At 39.2% G+C, this 23,299-nt stretch overlaps 1 protein-coding gene across 2 annotated transcripts in view; it reads left to right on the forward strand.

Moving 5' to 3' along the window:
* Nucleotides 1–23,299, forward strand: part of ABLIM1 (actin binding LIM protein 1) — a 143,575-nt gene that overhangs the window by 91,731 nt on the left and 28,545 nt on the right. The window contains exons 9-12 of one of the 2 annotated variants that reach the window (XM_027812088.2): nucleotides 8,705–8,782; nucleotides 11,530–11,685; nucleotides 16,534–16,569; nucleotides 17,868–17,997. In XM_027812088.2, coding sequence (XP_027667889.1) covers nucleotides 8,705–8,782; nucleotides 11,530–11,685; nucleotides 16,534–16,569; nucleotides 17,868–17,997 — 400 coding nt within the window. The remainder of the gene's footprint in view (nucleotides 1–8,704; nucleotides 8,783–11,529; nucleotides 11,686–16,533; nucleotides 16,570–17,867; nucleotides 17,998–23,299) is intronic. The other variant, XM_055719883.1, reaches the window with a different exon arrangement.

The following is a 23,299-nucleotide window of genomic DNA, read 5'->3' on the forward strand; positions in this document are numbered from 1 at the left end:
TACAGCATTTAGACAATACAGACTCTCCTTCCTTTGCCAGCCCAGCCTAAAGTGATTCCAATTTGAATGCAAGAAGAGCTGCAGTTACCCTTGGAGTCACATCAGTATATCCAGAAAAACTTTCTGGATCAAGTCCTTGATGGCAATAATGCTGCACCAATAAATGCTGGAGCCTAGCTTTTTGCATGCACCAGGCAATTCTAAGCCTATATTCACTAATTAATCTTCTGGAAAATTTACTTTTTTTTTGTCATCTCAATTGCTCCTTTGAACTTTTCTAATTTTTCTGCATATGAATAAAATGTCTTTCAGACAAGGAAACTTAAGAGGTACTGGCATGGAGATACCTCAGATATCCTGTATGTTGTGTTCTATGTGTGACTCATGCACAGGGAGCCACATCCTTTAGAATTTATTCAGGTGCACTGGTCTGTAAAATATCCCCTGCAGAGAATTCACTGTGATTGTAGGTAATGTGCAGATAAATTCTTGTTGGGCACAGTTCATGTTAGTGTGGGCTGTACTGATAATACAGAAGTGGCCCTAGATGGGCATGTGATCTAGCATGGCCAACCATCCAGCATTTGCACATTGTTCTTCCCTGACTTCCCATGAGAAAACAGAAAATTATGCCAGTCTGGGTTTTCTTCCTAATTTAATAGTTTGAACACAAGACAGTGTTTTGGCCCTGCTGAAGTGCCAGCATGCTTGTGCTTTGTAGTGAATGGTTGGGGTACAAATACCTGCTTTTCACGTGGACCCAAGAGTCTGATCAAAGCACTCCTGACTACACTGTGGCCTTTACAAACCTTCTTCAGCTGACCTTATACATCAGTCGGCTTATTTCCATTCCCCATGGAAATGGCCAAAGTCCTCTGCAAATATTTTTCCTTTTTTCTGTCACACATTCAAGCATGTCAGTCGTCGTCTACCTCAGCAAATTTTAATTGGCGTCAAGTAAATTAATTCACCCACCTGTAAGACTTTGCCTAAGTGAGTTCTTGCAGGAAAATGAAACGAAAGAATGCATATTAAGGGAACATCTGAGAAATGTTATGGCACAGCTATCCAAGGTGGATTTGTTCCTGGATGAGAGCTTCAATGCAGAGGTTTAGTATGCCTTTAAAAGGCATTGACAAGGCGCTGTGCTGTACTGTACTGTAGAGATGGAGAATTTTTAACTTCAACTGTACATCACAGATAGTGTCTACTCCGGTTCAAAGTCAGAGACCCTACCTTAAAATCAGTTTGAGTTCACTTTGACTGACACATTTTGTTCTGCAGCAAACAGGTGGGTACAGCAACAAGTGAAACTGGGGGAACTATGTGCTATTTGAACATGTTGCCACTAAATTATGAACTGTACTTTGACTTTCAATTTCTTATGACATACATTTAGACATGATATGAGAATTGCAGTCTGGTTTGTGAGTTAACAAATGCATGATATAGCCGCTTTCAGGGTCAGGCCTGGATTTTGTGGTGGTTCTGCAAAAAGCCAGTGACAAGGCCTATTTGCTCTGCTGGGTTTCCTTTCCCTATAGAGCAAAACGAAACAAAACAGAAAGCCCTTTCATTGTTGAAGTACCTTAGAAGTTTTCATCAAGTTCTGTTTTCTCTCAGTAACTGAATTGTGATGTAAACTAATCAGCATTCTAGGTGGTCAAGATCTGAGAGGGAGTTCATAAAAACAATGGCTTCTTTAGATCTTCTCCTCGCTGGATATTTATGGAAAATTACAAAGCCAAAACAAGCAGAAAATAAAGCAACCATATGTATGTTACAAAAATATCCATGGCTTAGAGGTTTTTTACAGCTGCCTGGCTCTTAGTGATTCTGCAGGGATCAGTAGGCAACATAGGTATCATAATGCATGGATTATTATCTGTCAAGTAGCAATTAGTAACTTGATTGAAAAAGAGCTTAACCACTGAGCTGGGGAAACTGCTTTCCTTTTCACTCATTTTTCCTTTTTGTGTTTCATGACAGCATTCCTCATCTGAGTTCTTTTATCCAAAGAGTCTGGTTCTGCGCAGGCCACGCTCTGCAGAGGTTTGCTGTTGTGTTTTCATAGTGTTGATAACGGTCTTCTTTACTGAGAAGATTCTTCGTTATTGTCATTTGCTGTGCTTGCTACTACTATTGCCACACAGCTTTCCTGCTATCACTTGCCACCATGGTTACTGACGCTGTATTTTGCATCATGTGGTGCAGTGTTGTTTGTTAATTCTCACATTTTTTGTTTAATGCTTAATTCAGATGAGCTTTTGGGGGCTGTAGTATTGTTCTTCCAGTGTTACAGAAAGTTCTTCTAAAACAAAAAATTAGACTATAAATATAAAGCAAATTAAAATGGTGAAAAGGATCTGACTTTAAGGTGATGGCTAAAAAGAAATAGTTTTTCATGAACAATGGCTCATGTTTTCAGAAAAAAAATGCCATCAGTTAAATCAGTTCCTTTTTATATGTATTGAGCAACTACCCATGAATACTGTAGTTGGGAAAATATTTTAAAAGTTGGAAGTTTGGACTTGTTCTATGTGCTGCCAGAGAGCATCTGCCTCTCTCTGATCTGGGGCACATCGACATCTGAGTTGGGTGGATGGAAACCTAAGAACCTTGTCCTCTTGATTCTGGACTATCTTTCTACTTTCAGACTTCCTTGAGTTTGCTTTGCACCTAAAACCACCACCCATTTCCATTTCTTCTCCTTCAGGGCAGTGCTTATTTATTAGTTGTGTCTGCTGGGTGTAGGGGGGACACATGGCTGTACTGCATGCAGGCATGCCTGAGGTAGTTTTCACCTGGTAACGAAGTAAAAATGTACTGGTACGGACTTCATACAGCCTATCAGTAGGCAGACAGGCTGATAGAGTCCATGCCACTGGATTTCCATTCTGTCTGCTCATGCTGCCTTCACATCTCTAATTGCAAAGTAGACATAGTCCTGTCATCAGCCAGGGCAGGATGTTTGTTAGATGCAGTCTGCAGGATAGCGTTATATGGTTGAATCCAATGCTGTGATTCAGTGGGAGTTAATGCAAACCTTGTACCCTTTGTCCTGCACAGTCCTTTAAGATGTTGCAGTGCATTCACCACTCTTGAATGCCGCTCTCTGTTAGCTACAGATCTATGTATCAAGAAAACACAGCTGTAAAGATGTGTTATCAGTGCTCCTAAGGAGAGGAATGTCTCTGTAGTCCTAGGCTTTGTGGAATGAAATGTTAAGTCTGAGAACAGCCAACTGTGGGACCATTTAACTTGCCTTTTAGGCTAGCATAGTGGCTTTTTGCACTCAGCATGCACGAGTCTGAGTTTCCCATATTGAAATCCAGGAGCCTTAGGATTACAAAACCCAAATCCTCTCCAACATATTAGAAAAATATGCAAGGCAAACTATGAGCAGTCCATGTCAAAATAAAGGTATTTTTTGTAGTAGTCTTGCTTGCTTTGTAGACTGTGTAGGATACAAATACCTTAGGGTCAGGTGAATATCCTCTTGTGTAAATTTGGACAATACTACATTCTGTTTAGATTTACATGCTGATTAAACAACATGTAATTCAAGGCAGATTCTGCCTTCAAGTGTTCTTCTTCAGAGTAGACACAAAGATGCTATCATTGCTGTTGCTGTAAAGGTGGGAAAAGGCTTCAATCTGCATGAAAATTGTAGGTTGAAAATTGTAGGGTGAAGTCCTGTGAATTCTCAGAGATGTTTGCTGTTGAATTCTGTATGTTCTGGACTTCCCACTTTATTTTCTTCTGTTTTCCTTCTGACTTACTCTTGATGAAGGCTACGTTTGCATGAGTAGTCTTGTAAAAGTTTGTTTGGTAGCCACATGCCTTCAGTGATTATGTGCTGAAAATTCATTCTCCTCCCTGGCCTTTGTGTCTAAGAAAGGAAAGAAAAACCAGTGGTAACCTACTAATAATGTGTGTCTGTGTGAGTCTGAACTAAACCTGTTCTGTAGTTTTCTCTTGATGCATACATAGTGTAGGTTTTTTAGGCAGAGAAGTAATGAATGCATGCATTTGAAGGAAATACTCTTGTAAGGAGAAGGGCGCAGTTAAACTAGCAGACAGGCACAATGAATGCAGTAACACTGAGGTGCTTTGTTGGTGTTGTACATGGCTGCTGAAAATTACTGAAATCCATAGGAAGTGTGTGTTTAATGAACCAAAGCCTGGTTCCAAGTCCTAAATAACTGTAAAACCTTGTAGTTGATGAAGCAGGTAGTCAGAGTAGCAAGTGTTATGAGAAAGCCAAATTTCTTGCTATTGCAAGTTGTGTCTGCCTATCAGAATAAATTACATCCTAGTCTTCTATTAGTTTATTTATAAACATGCTTCACTTAAAGTATCTTCTGAGGTTTAGAGAATTTGCTTAAGCTATAATGTTATTAAGTGAAAACATATTCATTCTTCTGCAGCTATTATCACCGCCTTGCATAATGAACTCTATCAAAAAACTAAGGCAGGTACAGTAAACAATGCTGATGATGCCTTTGTTAAACAATAGTGCATCCATTTGGACAGATGTTCTTGGGATCAGTTTTGATCTGGTTGCCTGTAAATTTTTATAGAGCATGAGTCTGAACATCTGTAGTTGGGAACGCCAGAGCCACCGCATTGTAGCAGCATCTGGATGATGTGAATGGCTCTAGCGTCAATTTAATTTTTTTTAAGAAGTTATTTATTTAGAAGATGTGCTGTGCATGATGACATTGACAAACTGAGGTAAATTCAGATGAACATCTTAAGATTTGCAATCTAATAGTATAATAATCAATTTGGATCGTATGCATGGGTGATACGATAATTGAGCATTGACATTCACAGTGAACCTAATAGGATGAGCATGACGGTTGGTGTTATCTCTGCCAATCTGAAAATGAAGTTGGTAAAGAACTTTTGCATTGAAGACAAATGCATGGAATGATGAACAAAACCATGAAAATAAGAAGTCTGTGATAAAGTGGGAAATAGAAGTCTTGCAGATACTTCGTATGCTTTGTGACCTAGTTCTTTCCTTTGGCTCCTTTAATGACATGCATGAATTTTTATTAACTGAATTTCTATTGAATCTTTTTCATATACTTCATAAACTTCCGGTATCTGGTACAGACGCCCCTTATTGATATATTTGCTACAGTTACATATGTCTGGGTGGAAGAGGAAAGAAAAAAAGCAATGACGCTTTTACTGTCAGAAAATGTGGAGAAAGGCCATGCACCACAAGAAAATTAAAAAAAGATCAGTTCTTCATAGAAATCTGTTTTAAATTTCTCTATGCCAAGGTGGCATTATGAAAAGCTCTATTCGAATTCTTCAAGAACAAGAGTAATCATATAAAGAGTGGTCCAGATCTGTTTGTAGAAGAAGTAAGGCAGCTTAACATGTTTTGTTGCTGGGAGTGTAGAACAAGTGTCACAGGGCTGTTGTGATGGAAGGAAATACCTTTAAATTAATGTGCTCATATTAAAGGATGTTTTCTCTAATTTCTTTACCAGTCTTCTTCCAATAATATGTGCAAGAGATGTTCATATGATGCCTCCACTGAAGGTTTGGTTACGTCAGGGATAGCCATTATTCCTGTTTTATCTGTGTTCTGATCAGTTCTCCTTTTAGGTGGAATTTACACCCCATTGCAGTTACATCAATAGAGAACTTGGCCTCCGGTGTGTCTCTTGCCACCTGTTTAAGATACAAAGTCACAACTGTGGTACGCAGGGTCAGGGATGCTCAGCTGCCAATGAAGATGTAATATATGATCTAATAAAAGCCATACCCCATCACAGATTTTCAGTCTGGAGCTATTATATGTCTCTTAGGAGAGGAGCCAACCATAGCAACTATAAGTATGCCAGTAGAACAGCTTATATCAAGGAATCTTTAGTGCATGTTTGTTAAGGCAAGCAGCAGAAATATTTTTAAGTGCAATGCAATAGTCTTTAGGGGAAAGTGCAAAACTGAAGGATTCCAGACCACATGGGAAGCAGCAGAATAGGAAATAACTATCTGCAATGGAAACAGCGTGTGTAATTCAAAACAAAAAATAGGGTAAAGTGAGGCAGGAGGGGTGAGAGTAGATGTAGAAGTCCTCTTTTTCATGCAATGTCTTCAGGGGGTTGTTGTAAACTTAAGCAAGATACAGGACTGGGAGTGAGTAGAGGAGCAACAAGGTCTGCTTGGATTAAGCTCCTCAGGAGAGGAATGGTGTGTGCTCAGGCAGTGGCTGGCAGGGTGGCATCCTGCCCAGGCAGTGTGGAGCTTTGCAATAGATGGGAAAATGGATGTACACAGGAAGAATTACAGAAAATAGAGAATTGGTTTTAAAGGATGTCATACCTGGCTTGTTATGGCCATGTTAATGGGATGGTAAGGAGTAACTTGGAGCCGAAACACAGTGAGGAAATGAAGAACAGGTGCTGTAACTTGCCAGTCCATCTGACAACTGCCCCTGTACTCCAGGGTTAAGAGCACCCAAGAAAGTTGTTAGCAGGACGTGACTGAAACTATCTTCTGAAGGTATTGAACTTTATTTAGTAAATTCAGAAATTATAAATACAAGTGACTTTTCCTTTGCTGTAAAGGTTTTTAGCAGTGACACGGAGATGAGACTGAGGAGGTGGACCAAAGGTGGAGAACAACTTGTTTTCTGAAGTGATTATAAAAGATCCAGAGCGAAGAGCAGCCCAGAGGGCCTGCCAGCTGGGAAGATGCCGTAACTGCCTGTAACACTTTTTTTCCTACAACAGGGAAAATTGAGCAGACAAAACAGACAAGTATGTCTGCCAAAAGCCAGAGGTAACAGGCACCCCTAACAGTACCTCAACTACTTAATACTGTTCTCTATGTTGTAATGAAAACAATTGTTTTCCATAGCAACTGCAGTAACATGCTACATGTGTCTCCACTCAGACAGTGCTATGAAATGGCAGAATGGAAGGGGGAATAGGAAAAAAATGTTTCTAAACAACATTCAGGTTTTCCAGCTTAATTCTTGTCACATTTCCATGAAACAAGTGGTTGTTGTTGATTTTTTTGCTTTGATTGCATCATGGGAGTAGCTTAAGGGCAGCTGAGAAATTTCTGTTCCCTTTTGAGATGTAGGAATTTGCAGCTACAGAGAGAAAAGGAAGAAACACATAAAGGTCCAGCTGAAAAAGTGTTCTCAAACATGCTCCGGAGAGGATTTGTGATTTTGTCAGTCCATGGCCACATGTGCTCTCTGTTTGATCTGAATCTTCACATTTTTTGGTGGAATATGTTCAAAGCCTTTTATTCCTCTGACCCTCCCTGAATGTGATGATTTCACTTGCACAAATGAAGTGAAGAGAAAGCTCATTGTATAAGCCATGACTAGTCTTGAGCATTTTTTATGCGGATAGTTCCAATAGCTTTCCTGGGAATGTAATAGCCAGGAAATGAAGCGTAGAAAGACTCTGAGGTCTGTTGAAAGATCCTCTCAGGAATTATATGCTGAGAGATAAGAAGGGTTCAGTAGCCTGGTTTTCTTCAGTCCAGATATTTCCTAAGAAAAATCAGTGAGCCAGGCTGTCAAGCCTTGTTTCTCTTCAGTGTGTGCCTGAAGGTCCCTTAGTTCAATGTCATAAGCTGGGGAGGTAAGGACTGTTTACCAAGATTTAATTTTTAGTGTCTTTGAAGTATCCCACTGCACTAGTGTCATTGGAGTCATCTGCTGATGCCTTGCATTGTGATGGGATTTAGCTCTTTGCAGTCAGTCAGGAAGCAAAAATTGTTGATGGTTTCTCAGTTGAGTGGGGTATCATTGACTACCTTGGTGTGTTTGTTGCGTGCCAGGTTTAGGAGTAATTGCCACAGTAGCCTGGGTGACATTTGATCAAACAGGTGTTTTTCAAATTCATCAGGTTTTCAGGATCCCCACATCTCTGTGATAGGTTGTTTTGTCTCCTTTCACGAAACTTCCTCCAAGGAATCAGTGTCAGTTTAGTCCTGATGAAGTGTTGGAAAATCTCCTAGATGTGTAACAGCACTCGCTCTGTGTGACTGTTCTCATGAATTTCAGTTCACTGAACATTGTCATTAAACATCAGAACTTCTGCAACATGGGGAAACATGAAATGCCAATCAAGAGTTTAGCTTTCATGTTGTATCTAGATTGTGCTGCAGATGTAGGGAACAGCTCCAAGCCAAGAATTTCTGGTGCTTCTACTTAGAAGGACCAAATCCAGTTCTGTATTCATAATGGAAATCCAGTGATTGAACATCTGGAAAGTAGTAATGTGTGTGCTATGCTCCTCTCAACAATTTTGTCTGCTGAACTACTGATACCTTTAGCTGTTTGTGAACTAATGTTTTGAAAAAATGACCACCAGGACTATCCTGGATTGTATTTTGTATGGCTTCTTGCAGTGTCTCTGGCAGGTGTTGTTTGATTTTGTTCATTATTGTTGTCAGTCTTTTACATTGTATGATTTAGAAAAACTCTTTCCCTTTCACAGCACTCCTTCCCTTACCCAAAAAAAAACCCAAAACCCAACAAAAAAAGCACACTTGCCTCACAAGATTGTGAAATTTGCCAGAATGTTTGCAGTTGTGTTGACATTTTTTCCTGAATTCAGTTAATTTCAAAATGTATGAAGATTTCTTCACTTAAAATCAAAATTACCAATGTTAATGGCTTCAGCTTGCTCTGAAAAGTTATTTGTTGTTTTTTCAGCCTACGAGAACATCATCGGAAAGCATTTATTCCAGACCAGGTTCCAGTATACCTGGCTCTCCAGGCCACACTATCTATGTAAGTATTCCTTCTGATGAATAAGCTGCTGTTCCCTTGCTTGCACATGAAATACTCCACGCTGAAATATGTAACTTTTCTACTGATGCTAATGCCTTTATTTAGTGATTAAATTGTTAAAATTCTCGCCATGAGGATTTGTAACTACAGAATTTCAAGAGCAAGGGTAGGCCTTTTCCAGGACTTGTTTACCTTAGAAAGATACAATAAATCTCTTGAAGTCACTTGGTGATGTGAAGAGGGAGAGAAAGCAGACAGGTCATTTGATTTTGTTAGGGGTTATGTGAGGAGATCTGTGCACTTCGATATGCGGTTCGTGATAGATCTGCTGTCTGCAGTTGCAGGACATGGGGAGGAGGGTCAGCTACACTAAAAGAAGCCTGGCTGATACAACATCTTCCATTTCAGAAGTCAAATGTTTTGGTTGTGGAAGGAAAGGTGGTTTTTATTTAAGAATAAAAATTATATTAAGCATCCTTCTTTTACTAAACAGTGCTGAAAATGCAAAGCTACTGATAGACTATCTGTGGTTACCTGAAATGTAGAGTTCAATGTGATTCCTTGAGTAATCAAGCCTCCTCTTTCATTAGAGGATCTCTTTCACTTCTTGGCCTCATTACTGGTACCTTTTGAGCCCATAAAATCTGAGAAATAAGAAGTGGAAATACACTAGCAGAAGGTTGGCCTGGAATGTTCAAAGGAATAAGGTTTTTATCCCCTTTTCATACTACTTTTCCAGGTATTTCAGTGTTTTAAATGTCAGTACCTTTGGTGGTTTTTTTGGCAGAGAAGTCTATAGGGTCAAAAAAAAGAAAAAGTCGTCTTTGTGGCTGTACTAATCCGGTTCTAAGGAGGAAGAGCATGAACCCAGATGTACTTGGGTGAATAACAGTATAATGCAGCCTTCTCAAACTTGCTGTATTTCCATGCATATAACCTACACTTCCAAAAACTCACATCCATTTAAAAAGAGTCCTGTTCCTTGAAAGCTCATATAACCTTTGTACTCATATAAAACATGCTGTCAGATAACCTGTGGAAGATAACAACTGTGGAAGGAAGTCACAGGAAGGCAAGTTAGTGAGAGTCCCTTATGAGGAGAGCAAAAACGAAGGTATGCTGGGAAGAACAGACAGACTGCAGTCAAACTTTCTTTTCTGTTACCTATGCATAATGCTGAACCACTGATTTTATAGATAGCCTTAGGATTATATGAGTGAAAATGTAGTGTAAGACAGAGACATTTATCAGTTACATGTATAATAATGCAGAAAAAATTACAAATCTCAGTTCCTGCATTTGAGTTAAGTACTGGTTTTTCAGTGCATTTCAACAACAGCAACAAGAAACAGCTGATATATTAAAAATGTTTACACTGCAGTTATCAAAACACAGAGCATGTCTTGGAGGACTGCCATTCTACTGGTAATATCAATTTCATAAGCTGTAGCTTATGAAATCTAACTGCTGCTCAACAGCACAGTCAGTAGGGCAACGCCAGGGTCTACAAAAGTATCTATAGTTAATTTATACTGAATTAAGACATATTTGCAACTCATTAACAGACTGTGGTAAAAATATTACAGAAATAACATACATTAATATACCTATGTATTTTAAGGGTTGAATTGCCTTGAAGTAGTTTGTTATATCTGGTGAGTAAAATCTAAACAGATTTGAGGCTGTATTTAAAAAGTGAATTTCCTACCTATTTTGAACCTTACTTCTCTGTCAGAAAAGTTTTGTATTGTTTCTAATTCATGGCATTACTTAAAAAACACCAAGGCCAGTGGTTGTTAGGAGAGCTTGGGAAGGCAAATGCACTTTAATCTGAAAATACTAGGTGCTAGTACTCGGGAAGAGTGGAACTGAATGTGAGTAGAAACAGATCAGCCTTGTTTCCATGTGCAGCCTATGTATTCATCAAATGTATTTCTGTAAGGTAGGTAAAAATGTATGATGATTTTTTTTTAAAGTTTTAAGTAAGAAAAGACGTTAGCTATGTAAACTATATGTAAGGCCTCTCTCTAGCTCTTTTTAATGGGTACAGTTGTCTTTGGAGCTGATTTCCTACTTCTATTTTTTTCACTAGTCAAGAGCTCCTTGCAGTTTTAGTGAAAAAATAAGACAATGTTAGGACTATGTAGTATGCAGTTAGTAAGTAACATATGCCTTAGTCAGAAGCTTGGGTGTAGGTTGAGTGGTGAGTGCAATGTAATTTCAATTGGGAGTCTGAATACCCAGTCCTGACAAATAGTCCTGCTTGCCTTTTTATTTCCTTGTAATAAGTTGTTTTTCCTCTCGTGTGCACAGTTACAAGTTGAATTTCTGTCTGTGGTCTTCTGCATGGAGTCCTCTCATAATCTCTGTAATCTGCAAACTAAGTGGATGTTATCACACATTTTACATATGGGAAAACAAGAGCAGAAAGGTGAAAATACTTGCCTGAGGCCACAAAAAGAGTAATCTGCAGAGCTGAAATTTCCAGCTCACTACGGGGGATCAGAAGCTTTTGTATTAGCTCCATATATGCCATGTTCTTTCCTAAAGTGAGAAAACGGTGTGTGCTTTTGCAGGGGAAGCCTGCTGGAGAAGAACAAGAAGCAATCACTTTGCATATAGAGTGCCAAAAAGGGTTTTTCATAGCAACAGTGTGACAACAAATACACAAAAATCATAAATTGTGTAAACCAGACATTACCAGTGCATTTGTGTAAGTTAATTTATCTTCTGTCTTTGACCTTCAGGCAAAAGTAGACAATGAAATCCTTGATTACAAGGATTTAGCAGCCATTCCCAAAGTCAAGGCCATTTATGACATTGAACGTCCAGACCTAATTACTTATGAGCCATTCTACACTTCCGCCTACGAGGACAGACAGGAGAGACAGAGTCTTGGAGAGGTAATGAACCGACAAGCAACTCATTCTGCTAATACGCTGTATTCAAAGCCTGCTTCGCTTCTATCCTCTTTTGAAAGAGTTTCTAATTGACACTCCTAGATATTGTTGCTGCTGCTGTTCACAGTGCTTTTCTTGTCTGTTTGGTCTGAGTTTAATGGAAACAGTCATGATGATGCCTCGTGTGCAAAACTGCACAATTAAACGCCTCTATTGACACCAGCCGCTGGCAGAGGAATGGCGGGGGGAGGCTCGCAGGCTGTCCATAGGTGCATTCTCATAACTAACAGGGGTATCTTGGTCTTTGGGCACAACAAAGCCCAGAAGGTGAGGGAGAAGCCAACCTGGCATTGTGATGTGGAGCACTGATACTCACAACAGAATATGAGGAATACCGTGACGTTCTATGGGAGTAAAAGGATTAAGAGCAGTGGGATGCTTTCTCTCACACATATGGAAGGGAAATACATTTCCAGAGTGTTTTGCCAGACGTACTGGATAAAATCTGAACTAGGTCAGGTTGAAGTGCTCTTCCACCTGGGAAAGCAGGTTAGTTGTGTTATGGAAATAGCTGCCTCACATTTTAAACTGCTGACATTTAGTAGATTATTCCGTCCTGCAACAATAATAAAAAACCCCACAACCCTATCTAATTTATTCTCTTAAATTTGTATTTAAAGGTGTCTTTCAGTTTTCTCAGGTGAACTTCCACAGCAGCAATTAGTATTTACATGGTTCCAGTGCAGATCGTGAAGCAGGTTTTGTCATGTAGTACCATCTGACTGTAAATCTTGAATGCAAATCTAAATGGACATGGAAATGGATTTACTTCCTTGCAATCTCAGTGGCTTTATGGACCGTAACTGAACTGAGTATGAAGACGAGCTGAGGAAAAAGGAAGTACAGTAGATCATTCAGGTACCAGTGGTCTGAAGATGCCAGATCAGTGACTGATAATCTGCTTGTTTAGCAAAGTGTTCTGCCCACCAACAGACCAGAGCTGCCTCGGTTTTTCCTCTTTTGTTCTTTAATGTTTTATAGGGATAGTCTTTGAAATTACAACGTGAGTTGGAAATTCAGAGACTGTTCAGCTCAGGGATAACATAAGAGATTAACAGATCAGAATATTACAGAATTTCCTTCCTCAAATTTGCGTTGGTAGTGAATCCAGCTGGCAGCTGGTTCAAGACCACTGTGAGATGCATTGGTGACCTCTGACCAGTTCCAACAGGCATGACCCATTCATTCCACCAAACCTTCTACAAACCCAAGTCTCTTGTTAGTCACAGAGGAGGAACTAATGTCACCCAGAGAAGGTGAATGATTTATTAATTCTTAAGGGACAGCTTCTCACTGGCAAAGCTGTATGGTGAAAGCTGTCTGCTGTTACGTGTGTTCTGGGGATAAGCAAAAGCCTTTGGGGTTTTCTTACCCGGTATTTTCACCAGTCTTAAATCCAATTAATTTCCGGTGACTAAAGAAATTTGTTCTGGAAACAGAAGGGCTCTCACCTTATTTCAGAAGATCTGGGTTTTCCACCCAATGCTACTGCTGACTTCTGTCACCTTGGGCAAGTTACATCACCTCTTTGTACCTGTTTCTCCTCCCTTCCCTTGCCCTAATGAGAACACAAGCCCATCGGAGTGATCTCTTCCTTTGTTTGTGTTGTGGTAATCGAGTGACGATAATCTTGGTATATCACACATCAGTCACCATCATCTTTAAAAAGCAGAGGAGGTGACGTGTGTAGTCATGGCAGGGATTTGCAGACTTTGAGTGATTTAACCTGCGTTCTCTTTGTGAAGTGTGTGTATGTGGTGGTGTTAAATAAAAGGGGACCCTGAATTTAAGCTTGTGCACAAGAAATGCCCTTTACCATAATTTGGAAAAAAAAGAAAAAAAATCACCAAACTCAGCTAAGAAGGATTTCTGGGTGTACAAGGGAGATGTGCAAAAGCCACCAAAGTTAATCCAGAAGTGGAGACAAACCTTAATTACAGGGAATTAGCTACAAGAAAATTATATACTTTAGCCCTAGAAAGTGAGAAAACACAGCATGAAACTTTCTACTTTATTGCTATGGAAGGGAAATGCTTTGAAAAGTTTCTCACTCATAATCTCTCTTGTTCAGTTAAATCAGTCTTCTTTCTCTGGAAGTCTGTGATGAAAAATGTGTTCACATGGCACCATCTAGCGGGACCAGGCATTTTAGTTACAGACCGGCCAGCAGTTACTTGGGGAAGAGAGAGGGAGTTCATGAAGAGGTGGTTTAGCTTCTAATGCAAAAGAGAGAAAGAGATACAAAATGAGATCTTTAAACAAATTTTCTGCTACCAAGGCTGACCCTTAGTGTAGTGATAATATTTCCAGAAACTGTCAGTTAGTTACTCAGCTTCTTTATGTCCTATAACTTCTGCCCTGCTCGCAGCAGCCTGATTAATACTGACATAGTCTTTTCTCAGCACTTACTTCTGTTGCAGAAATACTGAGAAAAGCAGCATTTTACATGCATGTCCTTTGTCCTTCTAGTGTTCTGCCTGTTGAAAGCACTGAATGTCTGTAACAGCTTTCAATAAACAAGCTGATGTAAAATGAGGAAAAGATTTTATTATTATTTTTTTTTAATGTGGTACGTGCTTCAAAATGGAGCAAGCATCCTACCTGGTAATTCCATAAAAAGACAGTTAAAAGGAGGTCGGTGCAAAATGCTGGAACTTCTGTTATAAAATGACACCTGTAAAAGTTTGCATAAATTTCCCGGAGCACAAATTGAACTCTACAACCAGGTATTAGAGCAGCCCCTTAGATGTCAAAGTGATGGAGCACTGAACCTCTTGCAGTGAGTTGAAATTTCAGTGTAAATAGGCTCTTTACCTAGACTTTTTCTTTCCTTTTTTCTGGTTTGTTTCCACCCCACCCATCCCCCTTCTCTTCCTGCTTAATCTGGAGTCATCACTCGCTATTTCCACTGGTTTACTATTCTGGAACTGAGCCGTTTCTTCTCAGACAACTTCACAGTGTATTTAGAACAGACTAATGTGGACTTCTGTGATAGACCAGATTTTAAAAGAGCTCATAAATCCTGAAGAACCAAGCATTCCTTGGCAGACTCAGTTTGAGATATAGCAGTTCACCTGTGCATGATAAAGCATGTGCGGAGTGTGGTTCCATTTCCTGGAAGGCGGTGAGATAGTCAGGGATAGATAGTCAGGTAGTGATAGAGTAAAAATACATGAAAGGTCGGTCATGTATTCAGCACGTTATTTTCTGGGATGCTTTCCCAGTCTTAGATTCCTGTGACTACCTTTTACAGCAGTCATTGCCTTAGCATCTAGGCGACTGCAGCAGATTATGGAAATTGGTTGATTTACAGTAACACATAAACTACTAGTAAAAAATGTAGGAACACACATCACAGTGTGCTTTTTTCATTCGTATTGGAAGTTTTCAGATTAGCTCTCAGATTTTTGTGGAGAATGATGCTACAAAGCACTGCGTACGATCTGTTTCATGTTCAGCAAAGTTTTTATAGCTGCTGCTGTGAGATCTATAATGAAATGGAAGTTTGCTGTATAGAACTTGTGCAGTTATAAGGATTAGGAAAACAATGTAAAAGATATTAGGGCTTTGATGGAAAGTAATGAAAGCAGTCTTTAAAAAGCTTTATGAAAACTTGCTGAAAAGGAGATATTCTGTACGCAAACAAAAAGATGTCACTCCTTTGTTTGGATACTTTGCATTCACAGTGTCACCAGTTCCATGAGAGTTAATGGTTTTACAATGCAAAATGCGTAGCTGGTTGGTTTTTACCAGAAATTCTGCATACGTTTCACACTACTGCTGTTGTAGGTTATTGTAGTGGTTAGACCAGAATCAGCAGTTTTGCTGCATTATCTTAATAGTTGTATCATTCTATAATAAATGTGGTCTTATTTAAAAGCATAATCTCTTGCCCAGTTTATTATGGCAATTAAATAATACTGAAGTTTAGTGCATAAAGGAAGTAACTAAATCCTGATCTTCCAGCTTCAAATTGTTTTGTGATTAAAGGGTACATAACTGGTAATTATACATAGTCTTTATTCTTGTTCATGCCATCAATGTATGCATAATCCTATGTTTAATTTCTAAAGGTATTTCTTGCCTTGATTTCCCTATCTCTGAAGCAGAAGCTTTTGATAATATTATGCATATTTCTGCCCACTGGCCTTTGTGCAGTTCTTTCAATATACACGCTTGCAATTTCTGTCTGTTCCCCTTGCATAACCATGGAAGAACACAGAGATTTAAAGGAGATCATATCAAAGAAATGTTGATAACAGCTATGTACTCCTTTGCATGGGTATGAAATGTAAGCCTTGGGGAGAAGGATATTTTTGCTGGAGTATGTGTGTTGGAGGAAAAACATGCTTCATCTTGGAAGTTTTTCTGTATTTCTGATTTTTCATGCAAAGCTCTGAGTTAAGATTATTTACTTTTGAATTCCACTTTAAAGATTTCTTCCTAACGGGCATGGCTATTAAATTAATAACCCTTTCTGATTTTGATCTTCACAGCTGTTTTAATTACCACAATGAGTAGATGGCTGCGAGATGATGTTGCATGATATTTGACTGAATTAATCACGTTTATAAAGATTCTCCCAGAAACTTTAATTGCTTCAATGTTTTATGGACCAGTTCCCGAGCCGTGCAGAAGAAGCAAATCCCAGTGCTGCAATGGCCTCAGTAATTTCTGCATTGCCGTTCTACCTTGCCATATATCAGTGTGTCTGCAGCAGTGTTTAGATTACCATTTTCTGGCCCAGAACATGCAAGGTTTTTTCGTAACCTTATTTTTATGTCTTTGCAGTCTCCAAGGACATTATCACCTACCCCTTCTGCAGAAGTAAGTTTGGTGGAACCTTTTGGGGCAGTATCTTACTGTGATTAGAATTATTCACTTCAGCAAATGCAGGTGTTTTTGTTACCAGTCTGGTCCATCTCTGTTTGCCACATAGACGTGTTTTCTGAATATTGAAACTTTAAGAAAAATTAAAAAGAAAACATTGTGTTCTTATTGACAGAATGTACAAAAACTGAAGCTACTGTTCCCACCTGTTGTCTGTAAAGCAGAGTAATTTGCCCAGCAGAGGTCACTTCTTGTACATTCATCCTTCCTGTGGACCGGGCAGACTCAGATATCAGGAGCTGGATCATTTACACAAGCTAAAATGCTTCTCTAAGCATCTAAATGATGAGCCACGTTTGCTACTAAAGTGCAGTTTTGTCTTGAGGAAAGCATAGCAATGGTTTGGTTTGGTTTTGCTTTTCCATTGGAGTTATTTTGATCATCACAATAACATGAAACATTTGGGAAGTCATTTGTCAGGATACCATAGATGCCATTGCAGGACTGTTATCATTTTGGGGGTGGGGAGTGTTGCTTATTTGCAACATAAAAGTTGTAGTAATTGCTACTTATTAAAAAAGTGACTATAAAATTTTTTTGTAAACCTTCACATGCATTAACAGTAATTCTGGCCCTTTTGTCCTGCTTTGGCTTGCTTTGTGGTTTGTCTATTTTTTTAATTTTTTTTCTTGGTGTGTGTGTGTGTGTAGGTGTTTTATCTGTTTTGGTGGGGTTTTATTTGGTTTTTCATTGGATTTTTTTTCCCAGGGAACCAAGTAAATTGAATTTTGCTATACAAGAAGGTGTCATGTTTTCAGATACAAAGGGAATCTAATTTGGCTACTAAATACTTTTTGATGTGGCTAGTCAAGATGTGGTAAATTAAGCCACAGAGAGCTCTCCGCTTCAGCTATTGAATTATTGCTGATCTCCACATTAGCTGAAGGTGAGCTCATGTATCTTGTGCAGTACACGATGGGACCGACATCTTCTGAATGCAGCTTCCCTTATGGACTCACAGGAATGTGGGCAAATCTAGGATTCTATAGAATTTAATAGAACTTACAGGTGGAGTTGGAACCTTCCAAGATTAAACTTTGGCCCAGACTATAAAAATGGATTGGAGTCTTTGGAACCGATCATTAGAGAACAGTAATAATGAAGCAGGTTGAAAGCTTAAGGGATATTGTTATTTCAGTAGCTTCTGCTGGTGTATTCAGTTCTGTGAAAGTTAAGTGCTGCTGAAAATGTGTAATGTGCATTTACATTTATTAGTAAATGCTTCTATTCTGCAGGGTTATCAAGATGTTCGGGATCGCATGATTCACAGGTCTACTAGTCAGGGCTCCATTAATTCTCCAGTGTACAGTCGTCATAGCTACACACCGACCATGTCACGTTCCCCTCAGCATTTCCACAGACCTGGTAAGGGCAACTGCATTAGAAGTATACGTAAAACTGTAGTTACTTTATTATGTCACTTAGTAGCACAGCAAAGCACTTGTTTCTCTTAGCAGTGAAAATTTAGGATTGAAAAATTGTTGAATACTTTAGTATCTCCTGCCTGGCTTTTTGTTCTTGATTGATGCACTCTTTTGCACTAGACTGATGAATGTTTCTTACGTCATAAATATGGATCTTCTGGGTTTGTTTCTGATTAATGATTTTTTAAAATCTTTATATGTTTCTGAAAGTGAGCAAAGATTTGCAGCAGTGAATCACAAACTTCACTCTGGAATTTGGGAAACGTATTACATATTGAAATCAAAAGTTATGGCTTGACTACACAGAAGTCAGTAGCATAGGATGCTTCCCTCCTAAAAATTCATTTAAAGCTTGGTGCAGCTATAGAACGTCAGATTCAGCAGCAAAAACCCCAGATACTCCAAATTGCTAGTAATTTTTTAAAACAGAGACTCATGGTTTACAAGGTAGATTTCTAAATTAAAGCTATAGGCAATTGCCTGGGAACATTTTAAAACCACAAACTTTCTTTACTGGTTTAGCATGGATGTACAAGTTCTATGTACAATAGAGAAAATGTACAGGTCATTCAGGTTCCCAGTGCATCCAAAATTACTGGTTGTGTGTATTAAAGGAAGATATGAAAATGAGCTGTTCATCCATGCCCAAATTGCATAAAAATGTATCTCTGAAGTGCTATTCACTGAAGACTTTTCAAGACTGATTTTATTGTTTATGGTGATGAATTAAATCTTTGTGATCTGTTTTTAAATTAAGTGATACAATCATGCAGTTTCATCTTCCTTGGTGATTACAGCTGAACAGTTTGGATGCCAAAAGCCCATATGCAATAGGAGCTGCATTTTTAAAATTAAAGATTTATAATAGAGCTGCCACTGTGGAACTTGAATGCTGTAGCCATTTCCTAGTGGGGGTGGGCTGAAAGCAGCTAATTGTGTCTGTTAGTGAATGCCTTATTTAAAGGACCAAAAGGAGGTGGGACAGAAGCAAATTGTGTCTGATATTCTGATACTTAGTGCTGACAACATGCCCGTGTTTTGAGATGACGCTACAATTGAAACCGAAAGAGATTTGAAAGCGTGAAAAAGCTGCAAACTTCTGTATCCTGATTCTGGCAACTCTGAGGGGATTTTTCCATTTGTATCAGACATATGAACAAATCCAGACCCTATTCCAGACTTCACTGTGGTGGAGTTTTGCTGTCTGCATCCAGTCAAGGACCTTCCCCAGAAGCAGTCTCTGTTTATGTAACTCTTGTGATGGGCGGATGGGCTTAAGCCAGAGTTTGGATCCAAATGTAAAATCTTCAAAAGTTCACACCCTGAGGGATATTATGAGACAATATTTGTTCAAACTTATCTCGGTTCAGATGATCTCATCTTTGGCTCACCTGTATCTGTTTCTCAAATGGCACAGAAGTAATTCTGTAGAATTCATCATTTTGATCTTTGCTATCCTTCTTTGGGGTAATTGTTAATGCTACTTCATAATTTTCCTACAGTAATTATTCATGTTGAATGATAGCACATGTATATTTACCATTTCTCTCCTAATGGCACTTCTTATCATCATGTTATTTGCAAGAATAATTTTTCTCTGAATAAACCCGGTGGCCCCAGATAACTTCTCTTTGCCTCCCAGCTAGCCTTTGAGAGAGAAGTGAACCACTGTGTTGATGTTGTCAGCATAAGGTTCTTCAAAAATTCGCGTGCTACAAGTTTTTAAAAAGTTTGCAGCCTTTTCCTCCTGCAGTGCCTTAACTGATGTTGGCAACATTTTTGGAATGTCTTAAAACAATAGAAAACAGCTTGCATGCCTCTTGATGGACATTTTTTGGTCAGACACTTTTGAAAACAGCTGCTTTTTTAACTAACTGAGCATCAAGGTTTGTGATGTTTGCATGCTGGTAACAGGCTACTTTTTGGTAACAAGGCATAGATCAGAAGCTCATTGAGCCGCTAGATGTTATGCTAAATTAGTGACACAGTTCAGATCTGAGCCTCTCTTCTAATACTTCCTGTAATTTTGTCTAACACTTATGAACCCTTTGGTACGTCTTTAACCTTTTTTTTTTTCTCCTTCCTTCTTTTCAGAATCCTAATTGTTCAATGCCTTTTTTTTTTCTTCCTTTGAAGCCTCCTTCCCTGCCTTTCTCTTATTGTTTTTCTTTGTTTTCATTTTGTTCTGCCCCCCGATTCCCTGCTGCTGCAGAGCTGCTCTCTACTGGTGTGCAGCGGTTGTCATACCTGCGCACTAGCAGTCTCAGCTCCACTCACCATGACTCCCGCCCCAACTCCCCCTTCCGACACCACTTCATCCCCCATGTCAAAGGTAAGGAGCCAGGCCTCCCCAGGGAGTACCCTCCAGGCTGGAGATTTATTAGCATTCTCTCAAAGCTAATAAGGTGTATCTCCGTAAGGCTGTCATTGGCTGTATAGCTCAGCATGCCTCAAAATGTGCCGTTACACTTAAAACTACGTTAGAATAGACATAATGTCCTTTTTTCAGAGGAAATATGTCATTTCTAAGGGCCCTAGTTAAAGAGTCATCAAACAATTACCTATTAGAAAAGCATTATCATTTACTATTCAGAACCTACATGTGCCTAATTTAGCTTCTTTCTAAAGTAGTATGTAACAATCACTACGGCAGTTAGCATATGAAATTTAATTATTATTTCCACATTCTTAACACATGCATTTAAAAATTGACTATAGATACAGCCTGGATTGAGAGCCAGGTGATCAAAAATGTGAAGAAAAAAAAAAAAAAAAGATCAATGGCAACAAGAAAGTTAATCACATTGGCGATAATTAAAATCTCTAGGCCTCTCCTCAACTAGTGAGAGTCAGCAGGCTCTGCAGTAGAATTGCAGAGATTTGCACTACTTGAAGATCTGGTAATTTCTCTTCTTTTCAATCTGCTATTTTCCATGGTTTGATTTGAAGGAGGATTGTTCTTTCATTGTGTCCCTTCAAGGAGCTCCTTCAGCTCAATAAGCTTTTAGTTCTGCTTCTTACTTTCTGTGAATGTGGTTTTACTTTCAACCAGAGCACTCTCTAGCTGTGCCGTCTCTTCTGTTGGGGGAGAAGGTCATAGCTTGTATCACCTACATGAGCTCAAAACGAGGCAGTTGAGTAAGTTGGACATGGGTTCTATTCTGGCACCTTTGATTAATGAAGATAAACTGGAGATAATCAAAAACAGTTGCAAGGAAGTTGTTGCCATGACCTTTCAAGAAATGCTAATAGGTCTCAACATTATAGCTCTTCACGTGTTCAGGTCACCATTACTAATTTTACTTTTGCGTTTTCTTAGATGGTTTTTGTTAATATGCACTTGCAACTTTCCTATTATGTCACTATAAAAAAAAAATCTCACTTCAAACTTAAAAGATTGGGACCCTTAAAAATAGATGCACTGCTCATTTCAGCATGCAGTTAATTCATAATCCTTTCAATTTCAACATTTTTTTGCTGTAAATCCAAATTAATGCTCACACTCTTTCAAGTGGCGTTTTCATTCTTTTTCTGTTGAGAAAATAGCTTCTTCAGTAGATAAATCAGAAGAACTATTGGAAATCCATGCCTATTGTTTTCAGATTTCAAAGAATTACCCGGTGTGTAGATTAGGTATGTATCTCGGTTGTCGGTACAAAAGGCCAAGTGGGATTACAAGCACTATAGCAGGGGTCCTCAAACTACAGCCCGCGGGCTGGATACAGCCCCCCAGGGTCCTCAATCCAGCCCCCGGTATTTACAGAACCCCCGGTCCCCCCCCGGCCGGGGGTTGCAGGGGGAACCAAGCAGCCGCAGATGACTGCCTGCCACTGCATCCCTGCGCCAGCCCCCTGGTTAAAAAGTTTGAGGACCCCTGCACTATAGACAAAGGGGTGGGTATGGTTCTTATCAAATAATGTCACATAAGGCATTGTAAGAATCCACAATTTTCTGAAAATTTTACATAAATCCTGTCCAGGCCTAAGACCTTTATGTGTTGTAACTCAGCAAAGCTCCTGAAAGCTCAAGTTCATATCTCCCTGACAGTGTACACCATCTGAGGATGTGGTACGTTTGAGAAGGGGCAAGCAGCAGTACCCACATCTTGTAAATCACATGTCTGAAGTAGTCTTTTAATAGTTGGTTGAGAGAAGGAAGCACCTTCTTAAGGTGACGCAAGTTTCATGCCTAGGTTAATGTGGTGGGAATACCTGCATGGTTTTACTTTCTTTTTGTTTCCCCTCCCTGTGAGGGAAGATGACTACTTAAAAACACTAGAAATACATTTATGTGTATCAGTTTAACACTGCAAGCTGAGTTCCCTCAGAACACTGAGCCAAACTCAGACATTTATAAAATGTACATAGATAAAGTAATTGGGGGTATTTTTGGTAATGGTTTGGAAGAAGACATTAAATAGTGTAGCGGAGTTCCCTGATGACATGCAGACTGGGAGAGTAGTAGTCAATAAAGAACATGAGCAAGTTTTCTCCGTGAACAGTGTAGCCAAACATAAGCCATGCTTCTGGGCCACGTTGTCCATCTGTACGTGCTGGGAAGAGCAGTGACTCTGAAGAAGATTTGACTGTTCCAGGGGACGTTAGGATGGGTGGGTGGGCCAGCAGAAAGAGATGCTGCAGCTAAAAGAGCTAAGTAGAGATGTTAGGTACTTGAATAAGATCTACAGGGAATTGAATTGGTAGGTCCACAGTCCCTGATAAGTGACATAAGAAACACTGCAGGAGATTCAGAGGACCATCAAATAATTCCAAATCTGATAGCAAAAAAGTTATGGCTGTTAATGTATTAACACTATCAAACAGAAGTTTTTGGTGGTGATTTGTTCATTGTCTCTGTACCTGCGTGGTAATAGAAGGTTCTCCCATATAGCAGACAAAGATACAATAAGATCCTATGTTACACTTCAATTAGATAAAAATCATGATTATGTCTCTGACTTGTTTAGGGTGAAGTTAAATAACTATTGAAACAGCTTAGGAAAGTCTTTGGTTTCCCGTTACTACAAAATACTGAAAGCTACAAAAGGTCTGAAGGCCTGACAACCTTTGTAATTTTTCCAGCATGTTAAGTGATCAATGAAATGCTCACAGAACATTAGATGAACAAATATTCATAATGTTCCCTAAGTCAGAGCAAGCTTTGGCTTGTCGTGTAAAAGGGATGTGATGGAGGATAGTTCTTAGTCAGATATACTCTGAAAATACACATCATGTATATACACG

The sequence above is a fragment of the Falco cherrug genome, chromosome 9 (genome assembly GCF_023634085.1).
Source record: "Falco cherrug isolate bFalChe1 chromosome 9, bFalChe1.pri, whole genome shotgun sequence".
Classification (NCBI taxonomy): Eukaryota; Metazoa; Chordata; class Aves; order Falconiformes; family Falconidae; genus Falco; species Falco cherrug.